The sequence below is a fragment of the Aythya fuligula genome, chromosome 13, assembly GCF_009819795.1.
Source record: "Aythya fuligula isolate bAytFul2 chromosome 13, bAytFul2.pri, whole genome shotgun sequence".
In the NCBI taxonomy this organism is placed as follows: domain Eukaryota; kingdom Metazoa; phylum Chordata; class Aves; order Anseriformes; family Anatidae; genus Aythya; species Aythya fuligula.
Genome location: NC_045571.1, coordinates 7,738,828 through 7,754,755, shown reverse-complemented (window position 1 = coordinate 7,754,755; position 15,928 = coordinate 7,738,828). Strand labels below are relative to the sequence as shown.

Here is a 15,928-nt window from a genome sequence, read left to right as displayed (position 1 = left end):
CCATAAACAAGGAAAGCCACGCACCCACCTATAACTCACCAATTTTATCACCTATATCCTGTAGCAGAAAGGCCATGCAGTTATTACCTACATATGTGTATTTAATCATTTATTCTCCACCTTCTCCTTCCTCATCAGGATACTAGCTAGAAAATCAAGAATGGAACTGCAGTGTCTATTTCTAGATGCTTCTAAAATGCCTTTTAAAAACTTCAACTACTGTAAACTGCATAGAAGGAGCCCAGTTCTGAAGGTTTAATCAGTTCCTGCTACTGCAAAGTAACAAGTTACAATGCCTCACGTTACTTTGATCCCAGTTTTTAACAAGATACTTGTTTAAGAGCTTTGCCAACATTTATTTATCTCCCCGAGGCAAGGATTCTCCTCCCGCTTGTCTTGAAAAAGCACTGGGCCCAGAGCAGACAGGCTACAAGCAATTACGTTACCTCTTGGTGATCTGCAGGGGGTCATGAAGGACTAGGTCATTTTCAAATGTCTCTTTGTCAAAAAGCCTCCTAACAGCATAGTTCGCCAGCTGCTCCATGAGAAGGAATGTTTCATTAATGTGCAAAAACATGGAAAAATAGTGATCTTCCCCACGGGAGCAGACATGAATGCTCTCTGTCAGGATAACATTGGAAGTCTTCTCAAGCTTTGATATTTCATCCCAGGAGATAATAAGTTTTACTGAAAATACAAATATAGGCAGATTTGAGTAACTTCTCTTTAGCTCCTATCTACTAAACAAAGAACAGTGGTAGTCAACAGCACTAATAAAGTACAATTAAGCAACACAGTTAAATCATAACCCATTTGGAAAGGGCTACAAATTCACAAGGCCAAAAAAAAAGATTCCCCTCACAGTTGCTATAAAGCAATACAATTAGAAAGACTCTCGTAGAAATAAAAACACTAAAGACACACCACTCTTTGGTGTGAATCATTCTTTGGTGCCTTATTTGTGAATCTAACAGAGGGGAGAAAAACAGGCATTTTGAAGTATGTTTCATAAATGTATTTATTTCCCTACATTATTTGTTTGTGTTTTTTTCTATTCTGTGATAACATCTACTCACATGGCAAAATAGTTTACTCAGAATATAAGATTACTCTAAATTTGAAAGATACATAGCAAAACATAAAGGGACTAAGCTTAGCATCCAGGCTTACTTACTTTCTGCTCCCAGCAAAAATGAGTAAAAGCTAAGGAAGTTGGTACTGAGATACAGCCATCCTTGACAAGGCACTCTGCCCTTCCAGTAGCTGCATGAGTAATAGGTAACCAACTTCTCCTGCTCTGGTAATCCAAAACACCTTTCAAACTTCATAAGACCCTCACGAAACTTCTCAGGATCTTCTTCTTTTACAAAAGAACCTTTTCCCTCTTCAGCAATCAAACCCTAAAACAAAAGAACCACATGGGTTCCACATGGGTTAGTGTCATATATGCACCTGCATACATACAATGGAGCATTCTCATAGCAAATTTAAGAACTGCAAAAATAGTCTGAGAATCAGAACACATGTTATAAATCAAATGTGCTATTTCAGACATATACAATGAGTTTCCCCACACAACTTAGGTACAAAATACACAATCTGAAAATAATGTATTTTCTTTACTTAATCACAAGAATTCCTAAACTAAGCATTTAGTATATGCAAAGTGAAGCATTGTACCTCAAAAAAAAAAAAACAAAAAAAAACCCCTCCCATATGCTTCCTAGGCATTATGAAAATTATTGTAATGTATCATCAGTTTCAGACCACTATCTAAAGGCATCTGCTGTATCATTTACCAAAAAGAAATAATCTATGTCCAGCAGATAAACAGTAACAACAGAGCACCTTGAAGTTAACAGCCACATACTTCCCACTCAGAAGTATACAACGTTATGGTGCTGTCCTTTGACATTCTATAGCAAACATACTATTTGTGAACATTTAGAGGGAAAAAATACTTAGCCTTTCCTAACTGTGGTGCATGCCTGTTACTTACTCTTATCTTTCCCTGGACAAAGCTCGTAATATCTTCATTTGAATCAAATACTGATAAAGTGTTCATAACATTGTTTTCTAACCAGTCCCAGTGTTCTGTTATCTCTTCTCTGCTGGCTCCTGAAAGAGAAAATTAGTATTAACAAAAATTAGAAAAGACTTCAATAAGTTTATTCACAATAATAAACAACAGAATACTCAGTGTATTCCAGGTTCACAGAGTAATGTAGATAGATGAGTTCAAATCCTAAGTCACAAACCTACCACTGAACTCTTTTGTGCAGCAAAAATGTATATGGTATACGTTAAAGAAGCACGGTCATGTTTTTATTTTTCATGCTCTTTATACAGCTATATTTCTAGCCTTGACATCCAGAGGCATCTCAGCTTTGTCAACATTTTGTGGCTCAGTGCTGAAGCCTGACTTGGACTGAGAGTTCCTTAGCTCAGCAGTCCCTCAGAGCATCTTTAGCACGCTCCCAGTTCAGTAACTAGGACACTCCCCTAGAAGGTGGGAAACATGAGACCAAATTCATGAGAACTTCAAGACTTGGTCTTGCTGTGGTGCAAAAACCCTTCTGAGAAGTGTAAGGATGTAAAGTCTGTATCACTGTGACCAGGACGGTAGCAGAGAATTCTCTTTGGATACATGAAACAACCATTTACGCTGCCTACCACAATTACTGGTTAGTTGTGCTCAATGTAAGTAATGGTTTTATCTCATTTTCTATCAAGTCATATTTTAATTATATTTCTATCACACTAAAATATAAGCAACCATCATTCAGGAAACACTTGTCATTCTATCTACAGCAAAGTTCTACTTGTGTTGTAATTCCAAATAACTTGATGTTTTCATGCAATTAAAGGGTTCTGCAAGAGGACAGAAGCACAGCTACATCCCAGATGGAAGATCTGGTATCAGGAACCAGGAAAAAAAAAAAAAAAAAAAAACCTTATCTATTCATACAAGATGAATAATCCTTGAAATGTTTTTTTGCACCTCCAAAATTAGCAGTGTTTCTCTTCTGAACCCTCTGGGACTCCAACACACAGGAATAAGGAATGTTTTCTTCCCTGTCATTACACACATGCAAGGGGAGCAGTATCATAAAAAATCTGTCATCACTAACCATAAGGAATGTACAAACCATAGCCAAGATAAAATTCAATGTTCCAAGAAAATAAATACTGCGTTATCAAACATCTTAGAGAGAAGCCGACTTTATTACGTTACTTTATTCACTTTATAGTGCTTTTAATCTAGGTTTCAGATAGCAATCGCTTACCATATGTCACTGCAATTTCATAGCAAAGAAAACCTATCTCACCCGAACTTCCCAAAAGTAGATTCGTGGTTTGTTTCAAATACAAAGGGAAACTCTTACCTACTAGATACTTGTACGATCTGTGAAATATTTATGATAATTCATCTTACTCTCTTCACTAACTCATATACAAGTTATGGAAGTGGTAACAGGCAGTAAAGCAGAGCTTGTGCTAATGAAACAACCTTTGTGGTCCTGCAAATTCAACAGTGGCAATTCCTTAGAAACAGGAGGTTGTTTCCATCCCATCAGATGGTGGGAAACAGGAAGAAGAAAACGGATGGGAAGAATTTATATAGGATTGAAGAAAGGGATTCTAGAATATAAGTAAGTTGGTTATTTTATCCTTCAAAGGAATGCTCACAAATAAAGCCAGTACAATTGCTTACTATCAATACCCCTAAGTAAGAAGGCAGAATTAACTATTTCTATTTTCTCAATTTACTTTGTAAAGAATAATTGAACAATTTTCAGTGGACTCCACAGAATTAAGGCTGCTATGGGAATGAACAGAAATTGTTCTAAATACAGGTAAATAGACTGTGCTACATATGCTGGATTTGCAATCACAAAGAAATGATATAAAGAGTAATTAACACAGCAATGAATTCAAAAGCTAATTCTTTTTCTCAGACTACACATGTGGAGCAATTATTTGAGTCAGAACAAGAATCAGAGGAACAGATGTGACACAATAAAGATGAAATTTTTAATAAACATTTAAATGCTTTAGGAGCACCATTTCAGACGCTTAACATGTAAAAGCAGGAAAGAAATGTAATCTCTTAATCTCTTCAATTTATTCACTTCACAGAAGGAATAACCTGCTTTCTAACACCAAGTACAATTACATTATGTAGCCTTTTGTTCTAAAGTATACTTACGTAGAATAGAATTTATATAAATCCAGTCCTAAAGTGAAGACTACACTTAATATTTTCCCAGGGGTCTTACATGATGCTTTTAGAATTCCCTACAGTGTATTTCCAATGTACTTATCAAAGTATTTTTTTTAATAGCCTGTCACCATTAGTTCTGACTTCAGAAGAAGTCAGAAATTTTTATTTACTGCCAATTCACAAACTGTTCAAATTCTATCAACTTTAATATGCTGCCCCTTTTAAGTGACATGTACTGAGTTCTACTAAATTGTTATTAAGCAGGTCTTTCACCAACTACTGCCCTTAAGATAAGTCCTTGCAGAACAAGAACAGATTCGCATTACAGCATGAAATGCGTTAACTACTGAACTACACATCTAAAAGGAGAAATCTGTATTTTGAAAGTAGCTAACTTTATTAAAAAAGATAGGAAAAGGCACATTTTCTCATTTAAGTTGAAGAAACAAAGATTTATAATAAAAGGATAGCAGCAAAATCCAATGTGACAATAGCATTGCACTTACTAGTAGAATTATATAAGTACGTACATGTTTGCAGAACAGCACCTCCAAATTTTCCTACAAAGTTCATCTTTCATCACAGGCAACTAAAAAGAAGGCCTGGAGACCACTGAAATCTAACTGGCGTGGTTTTGTTTTTGTTTTTTTAAAGAACACAAATAATTTTTAAAAAAATGAAAGCTACAAAAAAATGAATATATATATATATATATATATATATATATATATAAACTCCAATTCTATGTATTTTCAGAATTTTCAATAAGCCTAGGAAATAGATCAATTGTGACATTTACCATCAGATCATATGACTATTTTACTTTCAATGTAAAAACAAGACCATGCTAAGGAAGAAAAAACGATGCATGCAAAGAATTAAGCATCCGCTCAGCTTGTGGAATGAAAGTCTGTCTGGAGACTTACTATTTAAGCAGCCTGTATAAAGACTTCATTCTCAAGGGAAGCTGCAATATTAAAATAAAAAATACACACACTAGCAATAAGGATGCTTTATGAAAAATCACATACTCTGCACTCAAGGTCAATTTTCTTTTCCATTTCTTACTGCTTAATAACATAGCATAAAGAGAAAGAACTTCTTGCACTGAGAGCAGCAGATATGAGGAAGAATTCAGCTGCTACCATGACTGGGAACCCAGCTCATTTTTACAAACAAAGATAAAGTAGAAAAAAATCCAGATAAGCTATTCCTGTTATTCCTGTTATTCATACCTACAGCACACTTAGTACTCCGAAGTGTCAACTTATCCATGTCATCCTGAACTGTGCCAAGTTACAGAGCTCCATCGCAGCTTACAAACTAAAAGATTGTGCCTCTGTTATTCTAAGAAAGCACCAAAGTGGTTTCTCGGTACTTCACAGACTGCTGCAGAAAAGGCAATCTGACATTATAATACGAAGATATATTCTGAAAAACTGGAACCATAAACTACTGCCAATCTCATTTCCAATCTCCTGAGAAACACTCTATCATTACCAAATATTTTTAAACCATTTAGATGCCATTGGAATGAATAATGATGTGAGAGAATTAACCCAACACAAAAATCGAGACCATTCTTTGTACCATGATTTTGCACTTTACAAACTCACTTCTAACTAATAATACATACCACATGCGATGGACCAGTAGACTTGTGAGTCTGGTGTCTGATGCAGGATGCGAAAAGGAGCCACTTTGGATGTCGAATCCAGCACTGCATCTAGCGTTCCCACAAGAAGACCTGTAACATTTAACAAAACATACACAGCCTGGTGAAACTAAGGTCTTGAAATGCACTCACCTTCTGTCTCCTTTCTTAGTGAACAGGAGCGCTACCCCAGTGACAAGGTATTCTCTAACAAACACTGAGAAATTAAGAAACACAAATGAGTAAAGCCAAAGTGCTCCTAGAGGAACCTTGTTGCGAGGTGGTGATACATTCATCCAGCAAAAGCCATTATAAACACAACCTGAGGATGAAGAAGGTCTGGAGATGACACCCATGGAAGTATGGAAGTAATAGCCATGCAGCATGGCAAACCAGAGAGTAACCTGAAAAGGAACGCGGTAGTTCCCAGCCTTTAATAAGAACAAGCAGTAATTGAACTACCTTGTAATTAGTCATTTACTGTTGTTCTGTTTTACGGAGAAAGGAAACAGTTCTCAGAAAACCGCAATTCCATTTTGTCTGATTTATACAAATCCCACCCATTGTTTTTACACGAGAAAAATGTATCATACGTTCTGTACCTACAGAACTTCTGCTGCTCATTCCATACTCTAAGTACTGCCCTACAAAATGCCTGCCATTCTTTATCAACGCTCTATCAGAGGACTCCTACATTCAGTAGGGAACACTAAGATTTCATCCTACCATCCCATGCATCAGTATATTTCATAAGGCACATTATTCCATTATACATTATAATGTCAGATATAATGGCCATGTCACCTCCTTTCCACTAGAGATTGAATTAGCTCCTATTAAGCCCAGCTCAGATCAAAATATAGTAATTCCATTAATGAGACACACTTCAACTCTCACGACAAATGAGATACTCTCTTTCAAAAAAATTTCCTGAGAAAATGAGTATGCATTTTAGCTTGGCAGCCAAAATCATTCTTTCTGCTCAGTAATAAAAGTGTTAGACAGCTCAGAGACCTTAACAGTTGATTTTAAATCTAAGGATCGGAGAATTCCAAAAGGAGAAGAAAAATCCATACAGAAAAAAATATAAGCTTTTGGATCCTGATGCTCAAGTATTTTCATAAAAAGAAGTTTTACAAGTGACAAAAACACGGGCAACCTAATCTTATGTTTCCTTCCTGTATTTCCTATGCTTGGCATCCTTCTAGCATCGCCGCCTAAATGGAAGGTTCAAATAAAGCAATGCTGCCAAAGAAATCACACACACCCTTTAATCTCCTACAGAAGAAGTGAAAAGTAAGGCCTGCAAGTGAGGCAGCTACCCAAAGAGATGCTGTAAAGTGGATCATAGATGCAGAACTTTTCATTGAGAGTTGCTATTAGGGTAGAGAGCTTGTTTGCAAAGTTAGTACATCCCTTTATAGCTCCTCTAGGTATCCTTCCATGGAAACTGAAAGTTATCTTCTGATTCAGGCTTTAATATGCTATGGAAGCATTAGATTTAGATTACTACAACTGCGTCTCTCAAAAGTGATTTCAGAATTTTTAGGCTGGCTTCTGGTACCTTTCATTCCACTTTCCTGCCATTAATCCCATCTCAAGTGATGGGGAGGGTATTAAGGTATATAAGGGAGGGAGGATATATACGGTATTAACTGTGGGAATACAAGGAAGCAAAGTAAGGCAAAATTGAGAAATTGAGGCAGTCGTCCTCAGAACATGTTTCCTAAGGATTCATTTTCAGCACAGAGCCTGTGTGACCTATCTCCCTGTGGCTATTCAAGTTGCAGAATGATTTTCCTTTGTTGCAGGAAGCACGGCCGAAAGCACGACAGACACCAGTAGAGTCAGATCATGCTCCATTTTATTGCCCGAATAGCCTAACTTTTATAGAGAACTTAACAGGGGTGGACAGTGTTTCACACAAGATTATTGGTCAAAAGCACTCAGACAAACAGCTACAAGAAAACAACCCCACCTGCAAGAAAACAACCCCCTTGTGATTAGCAGTCACATAGACCTTGTCCTTGAGGCCAGCTACTGGTAACAATATTTTCCTGAATTCCTCAATTGGGCGATGTGGGAACACTGTCATGGGAACTTCTCATAGTTGCCCTGGTAGCTTGGTTTGCTCAGCTACAGCAAGCCATGGGATTTTTGCTGTTTCAAGAAATCCCTCAACATTCCTTCACTTAAAAAAAAAAAAAAAAAAAAGTGAATGAATAATAATAAAAAAAAAAGCACAGAAAACCCACAGGCCAGTAAATTTGATCAAAAATACCACCTTGTAGTGTCTGCAGTTCATAGCCTGTAACTTACTACAGTAAGTAGCATTTATTGTAGTTTCTAACCGAAGTCAGACATTGACTAGATAACATTCAGATCTGTACAAAGACCTTTGCCTTTCTGAATGAGTCAGAACACTGAGCTCATCTCAAAGATGGCTGTGCTTTAGCAGCTACTTTATCATCTTTTACAATTTTCCTGATTTAATTTTTGTTCCAGGACATTAGTCACCATTTATGAGGTCGATGCAAGTGCTGAGCTTGAGCGAATGCTCACGACAGCGCACCAGAGAGCAGCACTCCTCACTGCGCCCTAAGTTCCCGTCTGTGGGAAGGAAGGTCGTCAGATTTGGACACAAAACGCTGCACCAGGCTGGGACTGGTCATTTCAGCAGGTACGCTAGTCAATGCTGCTTCGTCCACGATACAGACCACAGGTTTGTGCTTCAGCTGATAACTACTCGGTACATTATGAGCTAATTTCACAGCTATGGGCACCGGCATAATTGCAAGGAACTGGCAGTTCCTTCTTCTTGCCCTAGCCCTGAATGTGCTCTAAGTACAAGCTGTGAACTTTTCTGAATACTGTACTGTCAGTCAGGGTTTCCGTAACTGCAAGTTGTTGGGCAGTAAGCACCAGAGGAAGCACTCTCTTTATTTGCTATTTCCCGTGGGAAATCAAGAACCATGTCCACGCAGGCAAGCATGACCAATGCTGAGCGGTTTGCTGGCACTCTGCTGACCCCATTCTCACCAGCTTGCTGAAGAATGATTCATTTCCAGGGTTGCAGACAAGAAAAGATTTAGAAGTCACCTGTACAATGACAAGGATATTAATTGTAACATAGAGGAACAGAGAACAAGAGAATCAGCAACTGCTCAGCCCAGATACTAGCATTATCTCCATGAGGGATGCAAGGGGAAAAATCAGGCCCTATTTGCCAATTCCTTGCTAATGAAATCCAGCATACATCATTCTCTAACAAAAACCTTCAGAAGGTCATCTACACTCCCACCTCTGCTCTAAGCTAGACTTGCAGTGTCCAGTGGTGATTTCACCCACATCATCCTCTAGCCTCACGCAGGGAAGAACTTCAGCTCTAGATATGGAAGGTGATGCACATTCACAAGGAGAAAAGGTTCTGCTTTTGGAAAACATTTTTGATTTCAGAGTTACTTGTGTCAAACCACTACAAAATAACCTGGATACTTAAATAAATGGGGTAAAACACCCTACAAAATAATAAAAAAGGGCAAGGAAAATAGAATAGCTTTGAAATACGGAAGCATTACTTTCAAAAGTTTCTACAATACTCAGTTGACAGCATATGAACATTAGCTAACAGAATATCAGCAAATAGAAAGAGTCTCAGTAGTCCAAAGCAAACCTTCAGAGATGAGTGCAGATGGTTCAGTGGTACAATGAAGCAACGTACCAGAGCAGCAGCTCACGCGGCCTGTTTCCTGCAGTGACATGTACCAAAGCATATTAGCAATGAATTCTGCTCTCAGTTGTACCAATTTATGGCAATAAAGCCGATATACATGAAAATAACTGGCTGGCATTTTGCAGTTTGGGAGCAACACTACCTTGTTCTTCGGTATTTATTTCACCAAGTACATCAAGAGAGTACTACTGTTTGCTTTTCCTAAAAAGAGTGTTATTGTTCTGAAGCGAAGTTAGCACAAGCCTGTTTTCTCCTCTGCCGCCTAACAGCACCTCTGAGGTCAATAATTAATGATATTAGAAGTGGATCAGCCCGTCTCCTGATTTACTACATTACTAGTGTTACTGAACATAAAATATTTATGAGTAGGAGCTCCTTACAAACAGAGATACTCTGTTAGCACAACACTGGCCAGCCCCATATCCCTAAGGACTTTGAACAGCAGACACTTCCACGTACTGCCAAGTACTCACTCTTCGTTTATTTACATTGACATAACAAGGAGAAATGCTAGAAGTTGAGCAGGATGTCTGTATGATCCTGAGCTACCCGAACAGACTCAGTGGATCCCTCCCTGCAAGGGCACCTCACAGCAAGGAAGCCTGGAGCAACCTTAAAAGGGTTTTAAACAGCCACCTCCTGAAAACTAAAGTCTGTACATTTAGAAGAAATACAAACACAAATAAAAATCAATGAACTTTACAGGATTTTTTTATGTTATTTTTGTATCACAAAGTCAACCTGTTAGTAACTTGCAAATTAAAAAGGAAAATAAAACTTGAAGGCAATGCAATACCTAGACACAGCTGCAAGGAGTAACATCAACAGGAAATATACGAAGTATGTGAAATACACAGATTTACTACAAAACTGATACCCACTGCCCAGATACACGAAGACGAATTCAACTATGCCAACTAAAATTTAAGCGGACTACATTCTTTGAGAAATCCCTCTTAAAAACCAGAAGGTGCAGATCTGTAGAAAGCAAAGCTTTCAGAGCAGCACAGCACACCTTCTGCAAGGTCCCCAGGGGGAGTATCGGGGAAAAACATACACCAGGAGTGAGCTGTTGCCAAATTACAACACAGGAGACCCAAACTGCAAAGTCCTACTACTAGAAATACTTGCTTACAAAAGAAGGATAAAGCTTCATTCCAGGGTGGCAAACAGAGCACTCTGGCTCAGGAAATAAAAAAGTAAAGGCCCAGCTTTCGCTAAACAAACTAAGACACAAATATAAGCCATGAAAAGCCGTTGGCTTGATATATTTGATTTAAAACACATGAATGCCAACTTGATAGTAAGGCCCTCTTTCCCATTTCTTTAAATTAAGCACAGAATTCTCTTTTTTTATTATTATTATTTAATTCCCTAAAGGAACTTGGTCTCATGACCAAGAAACCTCAGCTTAACGCAATGCTGAGCCTGGGCTGTGATGCAAATGTTCTTAGGTAACCGAGATGTCAAACAGGTTAGTTTAAGCCTGCAGTGAAAAAGATTTCATCTCTGTTTACAATAACTCATGTCCATCATGGTCAGCAGATGGCTCAGGTAAGACAATGGTAACTCATTAAACTAAGGTGTGTATTCAAGATCACACGTAAAAGTACTTGTGGCAACGGATATCCCTGAGAGCAGGGAAATTAGAAGCACAACTCTGAGAAAAGTAAGCATCGGTCTCCTTGGGGGGTACACAGAAAAGCCTGGCAGATACCACAGCTCCTTGTCTTTGCTTCTGTACAGTTAAAAAGCTGTACAACATGGATATGAAGTCAATACACAATCAGAGCTAAATACGGAGCTGAGCAAAATCTCCTGCAATATTGAAACAGCACAGCACCTTCTGCAGGGGCCAAGCAGAGGAAATGAACTTTAGCAACAGCCCTTTGCTCCCATGCCCAGTGGGGAGCACAAGTTTTGCCTCTCCAGGCTCAGAACCAACCCCTCCATTCTGCAGCAAGTCACAGCGCCTCCGTAACTGCTGGCAGTCTGACTTGATGCTTCCAAGGGTGCTTACTCCTGTGGCCCCAGGGTGCACTTGCTCCTCTAATTTGGAAAGTGAAAGTATTTGGGAAGTGACCAGAGTACACGCTGATCATTTTGCCACCTGCCATCCCCAGATGTAAAAACGCTCCGTGACAGAGCAGTATTATTTGTCTTGCAAAATATACACACTGAAAAATAATCTTTGCTGCAGCTGCTGAAATGAAAAACGCAGCATAGATCATTCCAGATCTTTATTCATCTAGCAAGTTTTCCTCTCAATTCCTATCACAGTGGAAAACCTGCAGCAAGCAAGCCAAACCAAAAGCTCCAGTCCGCTTAAACACTAGCAGGTATAAATGATTTCTACCATTTATTCTATTACTGTATACTTAGTGATTCTACAGCACAGAGCTTTAAGTTCTGAAATGCAAACACCTTTACTACATATCAAGCCTGCCAACAGTAAAAGTTTCCTCTCCCGTCCTGCTGTTCCTACAAAAATGAATTTCTGTGAGATTACCAGGTACTTTTTTTAATTGGTTCAAGAGGAAATTCTGCTGGAGATGAGGTCCTTGCCACTGATACCTACTACTCGTAACACTTTCACATAGCTCCTTTTGCCAGATACCAGATAATTTCCCCAGAATACATACATAAGTCTAGCTCTGTCTCCCCTTCCTCCAAACTCCTACACCTGCAAATTAGCTAGCAATGATGCAGACAACAAGCTACATCCTTTAAAAAGCAAGAATATCAGCAGGGGAATTCTACAGATTCAAGACGGCAATAATTGTTCCAGGAAAACTAGGACTCAAAGAGTCAGGACTTTTTCCTGCATTTGGGATCCCCCTTTCTTCAAGCACAGCACAAACAGCAAGCAGGGAAGATCAGTTCCAGCTGTGTACTTTATTGACAGGTGTCTTCCCTCTCACAGCTGTGTTCTACTCTGAAGCAGAAAAAGAAGTTAAAGCAATGGAAGCAGAAAACAAATAATTTGTTTTCTGACATTTCCAACGCAGTCCAGCAAACCTGAGCAAATCTCCCATGGTGGCTCTGCAGAAAAAAGAAGGAGCAGAGGACACAGCCACACGGCTGCGCTGCCAGACATACAACAACACATTTTGTGACAGTCTGCGGGCTGAGCTATCAGGAAATAGAACCAGCCCAACAGGTTACAGTATCTGTATCCTTAGGTGAGGTCTATGAAAGAAAAGAGAATGAAATGGAAAACCAGGCAGGGGCGTAACAGCAGAGAGAGACGAGGCTAAGCAAAAACCAGCACAAAGCACTTCCATCCATTTCTACCCATGCTAGCCAACTAGCAACTACGTTGTGTGTAGTAGAGACAAGCCTCAGAGCTAACTCTGTCACCGAGGGATTACCAATTGGCCCTGCTGTGTCAGTGCAGAAGGGTCATACAAACACATCCACGCGTGGTTTCCTTTATAAACCTAGGCCAGCACAGCAAATTCCAGCCTTCCTTCAGGTGTCTCTGCTGCTGTCTTTTTTCTCTGCTTGGTCCGCACCTGCTTTTGGTTGCTTCCTCAATACTCGCTCCTTCTTCTGCGAGACCTCACCCTGCGCTGCTGCTGCCTCCTTCACCGGGAACCCCCTGCCCCTCCGGCTGCTGGGCACCTCCACTCTTCCATCACACCAGCTGGAAAACGCTGCTCTGGAAAGCCAGAAAAAGGCTTCACTTGGCACATCCGCGATGATCTCATGAGATAATAGCTGTTCATTGGTGTTTTCCTGCTAAAGCAAGTGCTAATTTTCTTGAGTAACATACAGCAATACAAAATTAAAACCTGACATAGCAAGTTGTGCTAGTTTATACCTAGGAGGCTTGAATATTTTTATACCTGCAAACACAAATCTAGCTATATTATTTTCCACTTCTCTTATCTTTCTTATTTCCAATTTTAATTCAATAACATTTTTGATTTTGTCCTCTGAAAAAACACATACAGATGAAATCTGAATGAACCTCAAATAATGAGAGAAGTTATAGAAATACAATGGGCAACACCATACAAGAAGGCACCCTACTAGAACTCTCATTCAAGTGTTTTTCCATGCTGTCAAATGCCATCAAGGACAGAAGATAAGCAATAGAAATCTCACCTTCAACAACAGCAGAAGGGCAATAGGAGGCCCCAGCTGCTTGCCAGCTGCAAGTCTACAAGGATGCTTTTAAATGAACACCTGATTCCAGGTCTCGTTTCGTTTTCATCACTGTTCTTACGTGAATTTTATCACACAGCCAGACAACCTTTGTACTGACTCAGCTAGCTTTGTTTTCCAAAGACACCAGGACAGGAATGGCCAATCTAGCCTGACGACCACAAGTCTTCCAAGGCTGAAAAATATGACCCTTGATTCTAAGTTGAAGCCTGATGTTACCTAGAATATCATGATACCCCTAAAAGGGAACCTGTGATTTTGCAGTGATTTCTTTTTATGTTTTCCCTGTTCCCTGCAAGTGGTTCAGATGCCAACGAGGAATGCCCTTCCTCCAGCCAGGAGGGCTCCTTCTACATAGGAAATTACATCAGCCAAACTGATGTTGTTTTTTTTTTTTTTTTTTTTCTGTTGGGCAGAATAAACCAATGTTTCAACAAGACAACTACGCCTTATGTTTAAAACACCTTACACTATGATGACACAGTTAGAGAGAGCCTAGAAAACCCAGACTCATGCAAAACATTCAAGAACCATACCCTGGCTATACCCTGGGGCATTTCTCCTTGAAGGGGCGATGACCAATGCCACCAGACCAGGCAGGAGCCAGCTGTAGCCTGAGCAGCTCCCCCACCACAGGGGGCTCAGTGGCAGCGGGGGGTCCCTGCAGCACGTTAGGAGCCACACAGCCGATAATTAAAAACACAAACTCTGGTCCATACCTCCAGTTCTCATGAAACAAAGTTTATTATACTGGGGTCAGCGCCCTGTCAGCTTCTGGTCAGCTGCCCCTGAGACACTCTACCACATCGCACGCTTATTTTTTATTTTTTTTTTTACATTTTAAATGCGAGCTCAGAAGCACCCAAGCAGCTCGCCTCCGAGGCGGATCTGCCGGCCCCTCACAGCGCTGCCAGCACGGGGGGCACCCAGCAGGCCCCGCACCGAGCCCCAGGCATTTCGCCCACCCTTCCCTCCCCCTTTTTTTCCCCTTTTTTCCCCTCCCCACAGGACTCTCCCCTCACCCCCCCCGTTGCAGGGCAGTACCTGCCAGCCCGCCGCCGCCCTCCTCGCCGTAGCCCCGCCGCCTCTGCAGCACGAAGTACTGGTTGGAGCGCTCCAGCACCCACAGCTTGAGGGCGTTTTTCAGCAGCACCTCCTCGGGCTTCAGCCACATCTCGGCGGCCCCTCACTGCACCCCCCCGCCGCCGCCGCCGCCCATGCCCGCCGCCTTCCCGGCCTCCCGCTCCCACGTCCACAGCCCGGCTGCCAAGCGCCGCCGCCGCCCCCCGAGGCACGCTGGGAGTTGTAGTCCTCGCGGCAGCCCCGCCGCCCGGCGCCAGCGACTGAGGGACTACAACTCCCGTCGGGCAGTGCGTGGCTGCCCGCCTCCTCGGCTGCTGTGGCGGCAGCCTGACGGGCCGTTAGGGAGGTTGGCGGGAGGGCGGCGGCGACTCGCCTCACGGGGCAGGAGCTCGTCCCCCTGCGGTCTTCACGAAGGGATTTTTCTTTTTATTTCCCTCACACCACCCAAAGAAGTCCATTAGAAATATTGGCCAAACACTCATCGCCAAAGAACATGGCTTATAATCTATTTATTTTTAGCACTTGTGCTTGTTTTCCAGTCAGCACCGAGCCTTCCACCACAAGACACGCACTGCCAGCCTGCCATGCAGCCCTGACCGCTGCCCTCCACACGCCCTGTCACACCACCCACGGGTGTCACCTCCCAGCTGCCGTGTCACACCAGCAGTAGACATATGGCCAATGCTGCCTATTTACACACCACATTATAAAACAAGACAGCCTGCCTCCTCACTTCTATCACCCAACAAGATTAAGAGCTATTGTGGTGTTGACATTTTGGTTGCCTTAACAACAGTTTGACTCGGGGGCTTTGTATTTTTGTGATTTGTCTGAAACAACTTTATCATTCATTCTCATGGAGTAGTTCTTCAGATCATCTACACACTGACTTTACCCATTGTTCTGAGAAAGAATAAATCAATCTAGCCTGGTAGCGAGCGAAACACCTCCCCAGGAAGCCCCAACCACAGCTACCAAGTCCTCTCATTAGTTAGCTCTCTCTTCTGGTGTTTCTTCACCAGTCTCTTCACGACCTTGTCAGAAGAACCATAGCTCTCTCCCT

The 15,928-nt window shown here is 41.1% G+C and overlaps 1 protein-coding gene across 1 annotated transcript in view; it reads right to left on the bottom strand.

The window, feature by feature from the left end:
- Positions 1 to 14,963, bottom strand: part of TBC1D8B (TBC1 domain family member 8B) — a 36,755-nt gene extending 21,792 nt beyond the window's left edge. The window contains exons 1-5 of the mRNA XM_032196175.1: positions 14,827 to 14,963; positions 5,862 to 5,972; positions 2,000 to 2,118; positions 1,175 to 1,400; positions 447 to 687 (exon numbers count right to left, since the gene is read on the bottom strand). Coding sequence (XP_032052066.1) covers positions 447 to 687; positions 1,175 to 1,400; positions 2,000 to 2,118; positions 5,862 to 5,972; positions 14,827 to 14,956 — 827 coding nt within the window. The 5' untranslated portion in view covers positions 14,957 to 14,963. The remainder of the gene's footprint in view (positions 1 to 446; positions 688 to 1,174; positions 1,401 to 1,999; positions 2,119 to 5,861; positions 5,973 to 14,826) is intronic.
- Between the last annotated feature and the right edge of the window lie 965 nt (positions 14,964 to 15,928).